This window comes from Recurvomyces mirabilis (genome assembly GCF_035927965.1).
Source record: "Recurvomyces mirabilis strain CCFEE 5264 chromosome Unknown scaffold_3, whole genome shotgun sequence".
Taxonomy (NCBI): Eukaryota; Fungi; Ascomycota; class Dothideomycetes; order Mycosphaerellales; family Teratosphaeriaceae; genus Recurvomyces; species Recurvomyces mirabilis.
In genome coordinates, this window is record NW_027041937.1 from 400,905 (window position 1) to 413,113 (window position 12,209).

General features: G+C 53.0%; 6 protein-coding genes across 6 annotated transcripts; 4 read left to right on the forward strand and 2 right to left on the reverse strand.

Annotated features, from left to right (window-relative positions):
* Positions 1-337: 337 nt before the first annotated feature.
* LTS14_001468 (uncharacterized protein) lies at positions 338-904 on the forward strand (the record flags this gene model as incomplete). The annotated part of the gene is given in 2 exon segments (XM_064834177.1): positions 338-536; positions 555-904. The coding sequence occupies 2 exon segments, from the start codon at positions 338-340 to the stop codon at positions 902-904; spliced, it is 549 nt and encodes a 182-aa protein (XP_064698041.1).
* A 1-nt stretch (position 905) lies between these two features.
* LTS14_001469 (uncharacterized protein) lies at positions 906-2,672 on the reverse strand (the record flags this gene model as incomplete). The annotated part of the gene is made up of 2 exons (XM_064834178.1): positions 906-2,485; positions 2,510-2,672. 2 exons carry the CDS (start codon positions 2,670-2,672, stop codon positions 906-908), a joined length of 1,743 nt encoding a protein of 580 aa, XP_064698042.1.
* Positions 2,673-3,292: 620 nt separating this feature from the next.
* Positions 3,293-5,447, forward strand: LTS14_001470 (uncharacterized protein; the record flags this gene model as incomplete). The annotated part of the gene is made up of 5 exons (XM_064834179.1): positions 3,293-3,677; positions 3,742-3,750; positions 3,813-3,909; positions 3,965-4,125; positions 4,177-5,447. The coding sequence occupies 5 exons, from the start codon at positions 3,293-3,295 to the stop codon at positions 5,445-5,447; spliced, it is 1,923 nt and encodes a 640-aa protein (XP_064698043.1).
* Positions 5,448-5,933: 486 nt separating this feature from the next.
* Positions 5,934-7,778, forward strand: LTS14_001471 (uncharacterized protein; the record flags this gene model as incomplete). The annotated part of the gene is made up of 1 exon (XM_064834180.1): positions 5,934-7,778. One exon carries the CDS (start codon positions 5,934-5,936, stop codon positions 7,776-7,778), a length of 1,845 nt encoding a protein of 614 aa, XP_064698044.1.
* A 528-nt stretch (positions 7,779-8,306) lies between these two features.
* Positions 8,307-9,716, reverse strand: LTS14_001472 (uncharacterized protein; the record flags this gene model as incomplete). Its single annotated transcript, XM_064834181.1, has 2 exons — positions 8,307-9,255; positions 9,364-9,716. The coding sequence occupies 2 exons, from the start codon at positions 9,714-9,716 to the stop codon at positions 8,307-8,309; spliced, it is 1,302 nt and encodes a 433-aa protein (XP_064698045.1).
* A 261-nt stretch (positions 9,717-9,977) lies between these two features.
* LTS14_001473 (uncharacterized protein) lies at positions 9,978-12,157 on the forward strand (the record flags this gene model as incomplete). Its single annotated transcript, XM_064834182.1, has 2 exons — positions 9,978-11,997; positions 12,141-12,157. 2 exons carry the CDS (start codon positions 9,978-9,980, stop codon positions 12,155-12,157), a joined length of 2,037 nt encoding a protein of 678 aa, XP_064698046.1.
* Positions 12,158-12,209: the final 52 nt, after the last annotated feature.

Sequence of the window (12,209 nt, forward strand, 5' to 3'; positions counted from 1 at the left end):
CCTTCCTTTGAGACGAACCAATAGTTGCTACATGTACGACTTCTCGCAACAGGATATGGCTCGCACACCGAGGTCGAGTCGCACGTCGTGGTGCGCAAAGACATGATGTTGCCTCAATTCCGGGGCCTTGCATTTTGAACGCGACAGGTCATCGGTGCGAACAGCGACAGGCGATCTAAAGTCGTGTCATTTATGTAGGTATAGATATTGATTATACCTAGGACCATGAAACCTGCATCTTTCCATATCAGTCTCTGAAATCTCTTCTGCGCATCGATCTCACAATCACGACAAGATGGCAAGCCATGCGCGGCAGACAGCTGCTGCACTAATCGATATGCTTGACACCAAAGGCCAGGGCGATTACATTGGCGAGCAAATATCACAGCTAGCTCACAGTCTCCAAGCGGCTCACCTCGCGACAACCAACAACGCCGACGACGAAACTGTTCTTGCAGCTCTGCTTCACGACATTGGCCAATTTCTTCCTGCGCTTGAGATCCAGTCCATCGCGCGTGAAGTGCGTAGTATGAGCAGTGAGGACGATACTACAGCTGGTGGGGTTGGTAGGATCGGACATGAGCGGATAGGCGAAGAGTACCTCCTTAAGCTGGGTTTCTCGCAAAAGATTGGATCTTTGGTGGGATCGCACGTTGCTGCGAAGCGTTATCTATGTGCGGTTGACCCGGCATACCATAGCACACTGTCGGAGGCAAGCAAGAAGTCCCTCATTTTCCAAGGCGGACCAATGCATGGCGAAGAGCTGGAGCAATGGGCGGCGAATCCCTGGTGTCCAGACATGGTTAGGCTCCGCAAATGGGATGATGGCGCGAAAGTGGTAGGCTTGGAAGTCGCGCCTGCTGAGGCATACTTGGAAATGATGGAGACACATCTTTCTCGATAGATCAGGATACTTCGAAAGCCATAGCCATACCAGTGGCTAGGTGCCACATGACGTGACAGTGTAACATCCATATCCCAGGGTTATCTGCTCGGAATCGCAGCACTGCGTATCCCCTTCTCGGTACTAGCACTGTGTCTTTTTTCAAGGGACTTTCGAAGTCGTATGAGCCACCAGGAGGTTGGTCTTGTTCATAAGGGTTGTATGAACCCCAGTTCCACGACGAGCTGTATTTCGACAAGACATAAAAGTCGTTTCCATGTAGATGGAAAGGGTGAGACTCTTCGTCCAAATTGTTTAGTACTAAGTCAACCCACTTCGGTGAGGACTCGTTATATGGTATATGTGGCACAAATTGGTGCTTGTCCCACAGAGCACGATCCATAGTAATCAGTGGTGATAATTGTGGCCGCCAAGAGGTATTATTGATGAAGCCATGGGGCACGTTGTCCAGCCGAGCCAGCTTTTGCGTGATGGAGTACAGCACGAACGTCATGTCTGCTTGGCTGGGAAGGATGTTGGAGCTTGCAGGCGATGAGGTGAGCGCCTGTAGATTCATCTCCTCTTTCTGTATGCCGGCTCTTCGTTGCTTAGGTTTACCGTATGCAAGGACTGGGAAATGGTGGACTGGCGTCAATGCAGGGTTCGGATAATTGAAGGTAGACGAGTCGAGGGTCACTTCCAAATGGCTGTCACCAATGATTGTTGGCTCGACAAGGACGTTGACGCGCTCGCCAGGGTGTAAGAACTTGACACGGCTCGCCGCAGTGCCAACAACAGCATGACCGCCGTCAACAGCCAAAGGCTTGAGCACCACGTTCTCGATCGACAGCCCGATACCTGCATATGCACCAGCATTGATAACTCGTAACACGTTCTCGCGATTTCTGTCGAGCTCAATGGTAGCATCTCGATCGTCGATTGGTTCACAGTCCAGTGGCCGCGCGGGAACGGCATCCGAACAGTTGTAAGCGCCCCGACCATTGACAAGGATACTGTCCGGGACAGGCTCGTTACCGAACCCTCCTAGGTGGGTGTAGAACTCGAGTGCTTCGCCAGCGGTTCTATGATACCAATCCTGAACAATGACAAGGTGCTCTGCAGGCAACGATCGTGAGCTACCCCGAGATCGAGGCTTGTGAACGACCAAGCCACCGAACAGGCCATCTGCTCGTTGGACCGCCGAGTGTGCATGATACCAGAATGTGCCATGCTGCGTATCTTCGATTCTGAAGTCGTACGTGAAGCTGTCTCCTGCAGTGATTGGGCTAGAAGTGATACCAACAGCTCCATCTTGATCATTCCATCCACGCATAGAGAGACCATGCCAGTGGAGAGACAGTTCTTCATCCACGAGCTCATTCTTCACCTTGACAACCACTCGGTCGCCAGATCGTGCTTCGATGGTCGGTCCTGGAAACACGCCATTGATGAGGTAGACATGCTTCAGCACACCATCCGGTCGACGTAGACCAGAAGTGACAGTCCAGCCAAGCGTTATGGTAGTCGCCTGCCGGTCAACGTGAGCCTCAGGATGAAGCAGATATCTCCCGCCGCGAGCGCCATCCTCAGCTGTGTACGGCTCTGTCCAAGAGACATGGAATGCACCATGGCCCTGAGTGTGAGCCAGAAGGATCGAGCCAATGGTCAGAAAGGATATGATGGCAAAGATGAGGATGTTGCGTTTGGTTCGTGGTCTGGGTGTAGTGCTGTTTGGTGTGGCCTCAGGCAGTAGAATTTCCGATGCGTTGCCACTTCGTTTTCTTGACATCGCGACGACCTCTATCATCAAAGAATAATTCCAATCTTCCTACGGATGCAAAGTACGGCAAATATCATGGCTTGGGGGTGGGGCGCTCTCTCTGAGTCTCTGTTGTGGCCACAGTACTTGAATGTCGGAGACAGTTCTGGCACGTCTTGTTTGCGCGATATTCAACATGCCGAAGGTTGCGTCCTTCACACCCTGGTCGTCTTCGAGCTGCGACATGATTAGGGAGGCCGTGAGCACTTGTTACCTGCAGAAGCCATTCTGTTGCTGTGAAGAGCATGCTCGTGAACGCGTGCTTATTGCGCTTGGCGTGATTCGCTCCTTCACTGCCAGACGAAGACTTCAACAACGCTTGTTATGCAAGCAATGTAACCTCGCCAGCCAAGCTTTGCAGAAAGATCATCCTCACCACGCATTAGCGACACCTTTTGAATATAGCGGTCTTCTCGCCGTGGCGGTAATCGTGCTCGAAGTGGCAAAGGCAGCCTGCTCACGCACGAAGATCGGTGGAGCAACGGTCAACACGTGTGCTATTCTACAAAGCTAGACGACGGACAGCTAGGCAAGTTTACTACGAGGTAGGAATTTGAGAGTTAGTATAATAAGAGCAATGCCAAGTCAAGATGGTCTTTGCTATCACGGTGGGCATAGCATTGACAGCAACCACCGTCTTCATCTTCGCAACCTTCACGTTCATAAACATGTCTCCATTGTCGCAGGCCCTACTGGGCGTCTTCACGACTGCCAGCACAGTCGCAGCAGGCAGCATCGCTGATATTGAGCATGTCGTCCTTTTCATGCAAGAGAATCGAGCATTCGACCACTACTTCGGCACCATGGCTGGCGTTCGTGGTTTCAAGGACCCGAACGTGCAAGTGAACAATGGCAAGCCGGTCTGGTATCAGACGGTCAACCACACCGTCAGCAACGGGTCCGACTACCTCCTACCTTGGTATCTGAACTACCTGGGAGGCAGCTGGAATCAAGCGACGCAATGTATGAGTGCTGGTAAGCGAATGGATCGCACCTGAACATATGCAATGACAACAGAAGCTGACACAAATGGTTGCAGGTAGCAATGGTATGGACTTGACCACTCAGAGTCTCGTAGCGGTGTTCCGATATTTACTAATTCGTTTGCAGGATGGGATGCTAATCACGCGGCCTTGAACGGAGGTCTGAACAATAATTGGCCAATTGGTAACACTCCTTGGTCATGGGGCTACTTTACTCGCAAGGAGTGAACAAAATATTCGTATCCAAGAGAGATGATGGCGCTGATCTTGTGTGAACAGGCTACCCAATCATTTTGCCATCGCAGAGGGTTGGACCGTCGGCGACATGTACCAGGAGAGTGTCATTGCGTCAACGAATCCCAATCGTGTGACATGGGTTTCAGGCTCCATCAATGCCCCTGGCTCTCCACAAACACCAGCTGAAGGCGGCTTTTATATTGGTGGGTGAGAGATTGAGCTACTATACTCTGGGAAGGCACTGACGTTTGCAGATAATAATGAGACACCTGGCTGTGAGTCTGCTGGCCTCAACTGCTACCCTCTAAAGTGGACGACCACGCCGGAGAAGTACGAAAATGCTGGTGTGTCCTGGCAGCTGTACCAAGATACAGACAATTTCGACGACAATCCGCTTGCTTGGTTCGCTCAATACCAGAATGCCGCAAATGGATCGGCTCTGCAGAAGAAAGGCATGGCATACATTGGCCTTGAGCAGTTCTACAAAGACGCTGCTTCTGGCAAGCTGCCCCAGGTCTCATTCATCGTGGGCCCTGCTGAGCTGTCGGAGCATCCTGACTATACGCCAGAAGATGGAGCGTGGTTGCAGCAGAAAATTGTCGATGTCGTCACTCAGTCACCAGTCTATAAGAAGACTGCTTTAATCATCTCTTACGACGAGACTGGAGGCTGGGGTGACCATGTGACTCCTTTCCACTCCCCAAGCGGCACTGCTGGTGAATGGGTCCAGGATCCCTACGGTGAGGCTGGCTACACATACACTGGCCCTGGATTCCGTCTTCCCTTTTATATCATCTCCCCTTGGACACGCGGGGGCAATGTGTATGTGGAGAACGCCGATCACAACTCCCAGATCATGTTCGTTGAGAAGTGGCTTGCTGCCAAGGGTCACGACGTTAAGACTCAGGAGATGACAGCCTGGCGCCGTGCAAACATGGCTGATCTTACCAAGGCCTTCGACTTTGACCATCCCGACTACAGTATCCCCAACATGCCAAACGCGTCTTTCCCCTCAACTGATAGTAAAGGCGAATGGAATGGCTACGCTCTTTGCGAAGCTGCGCATGCGACCACTCGTCCTCCGGTTCCATACGGCAAGCAGAACGTCAATACTTCGCTTGCAACCGAGGAAGGCTTCAAGGCTGTTCGAGGTCAACTCACAGAGGGTCGCTATCTCACTTTCGAGAGCAACGGGTACACCCTGGCAAATGTCAACGGCAAGCTCGTAGCAACGAAGACAACATCAAAGCACGATAGTAAAGCTCAACGCTTCGTCGTTCACCAGAGTGGTGGCAAGTTCGCCATCACAAGTGCCCTAGACAACACTTCAGTCTCTGGTCCTGGACCAGTAAGACCTGGCGGCTATAGCGGCGCCGCAACATTCGACATTAGCTATCTTGGAAGCCAAGGCTATGCTGTTCAGGCAAGCGACGGGCAATACTTGAGTATCGGACAGAACGGCCAGGTCTCGTACAGCCACGACAAGGTTGGCTTTGTGCTGTTTTCCGTCACATACAACAACTAGATTTTCCTTAGCAGAATTATGATAAACGACCTGTCTTGTTGCGTCCTGGGCTTCATCTGCTCATTCCCCCGAGCATCGGGCTTTGATATCATCTGAACGCTTGAAGACATACCGATTTCGCAAGGTCGGTATCCCATCCTCAAAGGAATGATGGTGCGTGTCATGTGAACACGAAGAAGCGACGGATGTATAATACTTGCACAACTTTCGTATGTCGAATTAGAGGCTGAACGAGAGTTTTCCTTCGATGTGGCGCGTCACCGGCTGCGCATCTCGGTACTCGGCACATTAAATCCGTCTTTTCGAATGCGAAACCTTCTCTGCAACAACGATTCTTTCCCAGGCAGGTCCGATGCCGCCTATGGCGCTCCCTGACTGTGCTAAATCCCGAGGTCTGTATGTATATACATTTGCTGTAGTATCTCTTGGCTTTTGTTATCTACAATACACAAAGTCTGCAATAAAAACAGCTCGAGCCCTTCAAGGATGGCAAACATAGAGCCTCACAACAACGATGACAGCATAAGCGAGCGAGTATCAATTGAACATAGACCACGGCCGCGTTCATCGAGATCATGGCGTAGCAGGCCAAGCTTCACAAGATCACGATCAAGGCCACGGGATCCTGACGCAGATTTACATCGCATACTGGACCACCATGACACTCACGAGCACGACCACGATCACAATGCACGATCAGCGGAGAAGGCAGCACTGGCGAGCGAGCCTGACCCTGGCGCCGTGACTTTGCCACTAGAGGAGCTGGCCGATGGTGAAGCCAGAGAGGAAGTCGAGAGCCAGCTCTCTGATGAGGAGACGCCCGACAAGGATGAAGCGCTATCCCAGCCAAGTGGCAACACTGACCCAGAGAAAGGACACAAGTCCAAGCTCGAGCGCCAGCAAACGAGTGCATCAGAACGAGCACGTCTGATGGTATCCTGGGACGGCGACTCAGATCCCGAGAACCCCAAGAACTGGTCCAACAAACGCAAATGGGCTGCCGTCCTGGTCGTCTCTTCCTTCACATTCATCTCGCCCGTATCCTCGAGCATGGTTGCACCCGCTCTGGAAGCCATGAACCGAGATCTCGGCATCACCAATCAAGTGCTATCACAGATGATGCTATCTATCTTTATCCTTGCCTATGCTGTCGGGCCTTTGGTTCTCGGACCTCTCTCGGAGGTATATGGACGGGTACCAGTTTTGCAACTAGCGAACCTGTTCTTCCTGATCTTCAACCTGGTCTGCGGCTTTGCGAAAACACCAGCACAAATGCTCGTCTTTCGCTTCCTAGCTGGCCTTGGCGGGTCAGCTCCTCTGGCGATAGGCGGCGGTATCCTCGCCGACTGTTTTCGTCCGGAGGAAAGAGGCAAAGCTATCGGCATCTACAGTCTAGCCCCTCTCATCGGTCCCGCCGTCGGTCCCATAGCTGGTGGATTCATCAGCGAGAACACAACATGGCGATGGGTCTTCTGGGCCGTTTCGATAGCAGACGCCGTCATCCAGATCGCCGGCATATTCCTCCTGCAGGAAACCTGGGCTCCGAAATTACTGGACAAGAAGACGGCCAGACTGCGGAAAGAGACCGGTAACCAGGCTCTTTACTCGGAGGGATCGAGACGGGAGACGGTATCGCAGAAATTGAAGACATCCTTGGGCCGGCCATTCAAGCTCTTGTTTACTCAGGTCACCATCATAGTCTTCGCGATCTACATGGCCTATCTCTACGGTCTGGTCTACCTCGTCATCTCGAGTTTTCCAGGACTCTATACCTCACCAGAATACTACAACGAGAGCGTTGGCATCGGCGGATTGTACTATATCGCCTTGGCTATCGGCTACGCCATAGGTGCGCAAGCGACGTCTCGAATCAACGACTACCTGTATGTTCGGATGAAGAAAAGCAACAATGGGGTAGGAAAGCCGGAGTTCCGCATACCAATGATGGTCCCGTGTAGTGTTCTCCTGCCGATCGGCTTCTTCTGGTATGGGTGGAGCGCACAGGCACGTCTATTCTGGATCATGCCTGATATCGGTGCGGGTATCCTCGCTGCTGCGACCATCTGCGGGTACTATTCGATCCAGACTTATATCATCGACAGCTATACCAAGTATGCCGCCTCTGCCGTGGCTGCCATCACTACTCTGCGATCCCTAGCTGGCTTCGGATTCCCGCTATTCGCACCATACCTTTACAATAGTCTTGGCTACGGTTGGGGCAATAGCGTCTTAGCATTCGTTGCTCTGGCTATAGGGATCCCTGCGCCTTGGTTCTTCTGGCGGTATGGCGAGCGGTTGAGGATGAAGTCGCAGTTTGCGGCGGGAAGCTGAAGGAGAGCTGAGCTTCCACAGTATGTACAATTAATGTAGAGTATAACGTTCATCGTCCTGCAGTCTTCGTCTCAGTCCGCACTTCGCTGGTTGTGCACGTGGAGCACTCTTCTTGAACGCTTGCATCCCACTGAAGCACGGCTGCCAATGCTTACACAAGAGTGCCGTAGGCCACAAGGGGGTAGTGTCGTTCGACCAGCCAGCACACAATGACATCGAGCCAGAGATATACTATCCCGTTGCCATGTCCTCCGTGGTGACGGCGGCGGCGATATTCGTTGTTTGTCGGTCACTCACGAGTTACAGCGTCGCAGCACTCTTTGTGTGTATGTTAAATACCAGCATCTGCCGTCGGGAGGACTCCTTTTTGGCCGCCGACGGCCTTTGCAACGAGGCAGGTGAGAAGGGCGACTATCCACCATATGGCGCCGCACTACCTTCCTACCTACGTAAGCACAAACCCCACAAACCCGTCCATACCACATCACACCATGACATCCCCATAATCAGCCAGCCCTCTTCTCCCATCTATTGCGTAGGATAATCCTTGAAATGCAAACTCTTCAAGCGGGAAAATTGCTCAAACCCAAACGCACTCAACGTCTGCCCCTTCCCACTCTCCTTCCACCCCACCCACGCCAAATCCGGTGCGGGATAGTCCGCTCGATTGACAAACACCGTTCCCGCCTCAACCTCTTGCGCGAGTTCCTGGCCTTTGGCGTTGTCTCTCGTCCAGATGGAGGCTGTAAGACCGAAATTCGAATCGTTCATGAGGGCGATGGCTTCGGAGTCTGAGGCGACGGATTGGATGGGGATGATGGGGCCGAAGGTTTCGTCGCGCATGATTTGCATGGAGTGCGTGACTTGGGTGAGGAGGGCGGGAGGGATGTAGTTGCCTTCCTTGGGAGGGGAGGCAAAGGATTTGTTCTCTGGCGTTGCGTTCTTCGCTCCTTTGTTCACCGCATCGTCGATCTGGTCCTGAATCCGCGCTTTAGCGGCTTTACTGATCACGGGCCCGACGTTTGTATCTTTTTCGTTGGGATCGCCTAGTTTGTAGCCCGCCAAGACTTTTTGGACTTCCTTGACAAAGTCGTCATGGATGCTGGCGTGGACGTAGACGCGCTCGATACTGCAGCAGGATTGGCCACTGTTGAAGACGGCGCCATCGACGATCTCATCCGCTGCCCAGGCGAGATCTACGTCTGAACGGACGTAGGCTGGGTCCTTTCCGCCGAGCTCGAGCCCGACGCGGCAATCTACTCTTCCCGCCGCCGCTTTCTGTACAGCGAGACCGCCTTGCACGGAGCCGGTGAAGCAGACGAGGGAGATTTCAGGCGCTTGGACCATTTTCTCGATCTTGGTAAAGTCGCCGCAGTGGAAGTATTGAATTACATCCTCGTCCAGTCCGGCTTCGACAAAAATCTTGTGGACCTGCTCGGCAATCGTAGGTGTCTGAGGTGAGGGCTTAAGAATAACACTATTTCCCGACAATAATGCCGGGACGAGGGAATTGACGAGAGTCAGGTAAGGATAGTTCCATGGAAATAGCACCAAGACCGGACCCAGAGGTACCTTTCGAATGTACCTCTCGAAACCCTCTTGTGGTTCTCCAGGCGTATCCTCAAGTGCTTTCTCCGCAATCTTGACCAGGTATTCGCCTCGTGCTACGGCGGTCGTGACTTCCTTGGCTGTGTAGGCGATGGGACGACCCATTTGTTCTGTGATTTCTTTCGCCAGGTCATCTTGGCGGTCATTGATGAGTTCGAGGGCTTTGCTGACTATCTTCTTCCTGTCGGCCAGAGGTGTTTTGCGGTATTTCAGAAAGGCTTTGTGTGCTCGCTGCGGGATGGAGGTGAGGTCTGAGTCTGAGGGGCCCTGGCGGGTGAGGATTGGTTTGTTGGTTGTGGGCGAGATTGTTGTAATTGTTTCGGTGGACATGGTTGCGGCAGTATTCCGTTGTATCAATTGGTTGGTTGGTTGTAAGGTAGCTGTCGTCTGGTAATGGTCAAGCACGTGATAGATACACTTTTCATTGAGCCGCATACGTCACGATGCGATTGTGAAGAAGCATTGGGCAAGGCAGCTCTAACTCTGTGCCGTTATCCTTAGCAAGAAAGTCGCGTCCTACCCGCCACTATCCGAAGTATGTATACTAGATAGTTCCGCCTGTTGAACTACTCTTCCTGGGTCGCAGCAAGCATGTTGCCTGTGAGTCGCCTTCCGCTGGCTCGGACGACGCTCCTACGATCACACCTCCGCCAAGCCCGACCCAATGGCTTCAGCAGGATCGCGGCCATATCACAACCTCGCATTGCGCGTCTGAGCAGCATAAGCAGAAGGCCGCTACCATCGCAGCTACAATGCCATCTACGACAATCACGGGTGCAGTCGCGCTTCGCCTCGACAAGCCCTACCGACACGATCCAACCTAAACCGCGATCACGATTCTTCCACTACATCCAGCGATCCCTCGTCTTCTTCTCTCTCACCATCATAGTCGGTGGCACTCTGGTCGCCGCCTTTTTCGTCTACGATGCCTACACCTACCGTGAGGACCCGGACTCCTTCGACATCCCCGTCTCCGAGTACGCGTTGACGCCTCGACGCGGTGGGCCCAAGAATCTACCCATTGCAGAGTACTTTGTCTCGGACGACGAGCCAGAGTTTAGGGATCAAAAGCACAAGCCAAAGCTGGTGATATTGGGAACGGGATGGGCGAGTGTGGGGTTGCTGAAGCAATTGACGCCGGGCGAGTACCATGTCACGATGGTCAGCCCGAGCAATCACTTCTTGTTCACGCCTATGTTGCCAAGCGCCACCGTTGGCACGCTGGAGTTCAGGAGTTTGGTTGAGCCCATCCGACGGATCGTAAGGAAGGCCAAAGGACATTTCTTGAAGGCTCAAGCTGTGGATGTGGAGTTTAGCGAGAAATTGGTTGAGGTTCAGAGCTATGGTCCCACAGGCGAGAAGGAGAACTTCTACATCCCATACGACAAGCTCATTGTGGGCGTTGGTTCGACCACCAACCCACATGGCGTGAAGGGACTGGAACACTGCCATTTCCTAAAGGACATCTCAGACGCCCGCAAGATCCGTAATCAAGTCATCCGCAACCTCGAAACCGCCTGTCTCCCAACCACATCCGACGGCGAACGCCGCCGCCTCTTATCCTTCGTCGTCTCGGGTGGAGGACCAACAGGCGTCGAATTCGCCGCTGAACTTTATGACATGCTCAACGAGGATCTCTGCCGCTTTTACCCTCGCATCCTACGCAATGAAATCTCTGTTCACGTTATTCAGTCTAGAGGCCACATCCTAAATACCTACGACGAAGCCCTATCAAAATACGCCGAAGAACGCCTGGCCCATGACCAAGTGGACGTGCAAACCAACAGCCGCGTCAAGGAAGTCCAAGCCGACCGCATTCTCTACACCCAAAAGGATTCCGAAGGCAAAACCGTAACCAAAGAACTACCAATGGGTTTCTGCCTCTGGAGCACCGGCGTCTCCCAAACCGATTTCAGCCAGAAACTGGCCGCGAAACTAGGAGACCACCAAACCAACCGCCACGCACTGGAGACTGACACCCATCTTCGCCTCAACGGCGCCCCACTAGGAGACGTCTACGCCATCGGCGACTGCAGCACCGTCCAAAACAACGTCTCCGACCACATCACCTCCTTCCTCCGCACCCTCGCCTGGGAAAAGGGCAAGGACCCCAATGACCTCCACATCTCCTACACCGACTGGCGACAAGTAGCCAAACGCGTACGATCGCGCTTCCCACAAGCGGCGGATCATTTGCGCCGACTCGACAAGTTATTCGAAGCCTACGATAGCGATAAATCCGGGACCCTAGATTTCGCCGAACTATCAGAACTTCTGAAGCAGATCGACTCCAAACTCACCTCCCTCCCCGCCACCGCCCAGCGCGCAAATCAACAGGGCATGTACCTCGGCCGCAAATTCAACAAATTGGCTCACGCCGAGCCCGGACTGCGCGCGAATGAGATCTACGACGGCGATATCGACGACAGTGTGTACAAGGCCTTCGAGTACAAGCACATGGGGAGTCTCGCGTACATTGGCAACGCGGCGATTTTCGATTTTGGCGGGTTTAATTTTGGAGGAGGGTTGTTGGCGGTGTATCTGTGGAGGAGTATTTACTTTACGCAGAGTGTTAGTTTGAGGACGCGGATGTTGTTGGCGATGGATTGGAGTAAGAGGGCGCTTTTTGGGAGGGGTGAGCACCAACATTTTCTTCCGTCCTCCATTCCCCCATATTGACTCTTCTTATTCTGTGTCCTTGCCGCCCTGGTGGTGGAGCTGTGACACACTTGCTAACTCTTTTATGATGTGCAGACATGATGAATTACTAGGGCGTGGAATGTGCGCTGTCTGTATGCTCGAGGTGATGGGGAGTTAACGGCA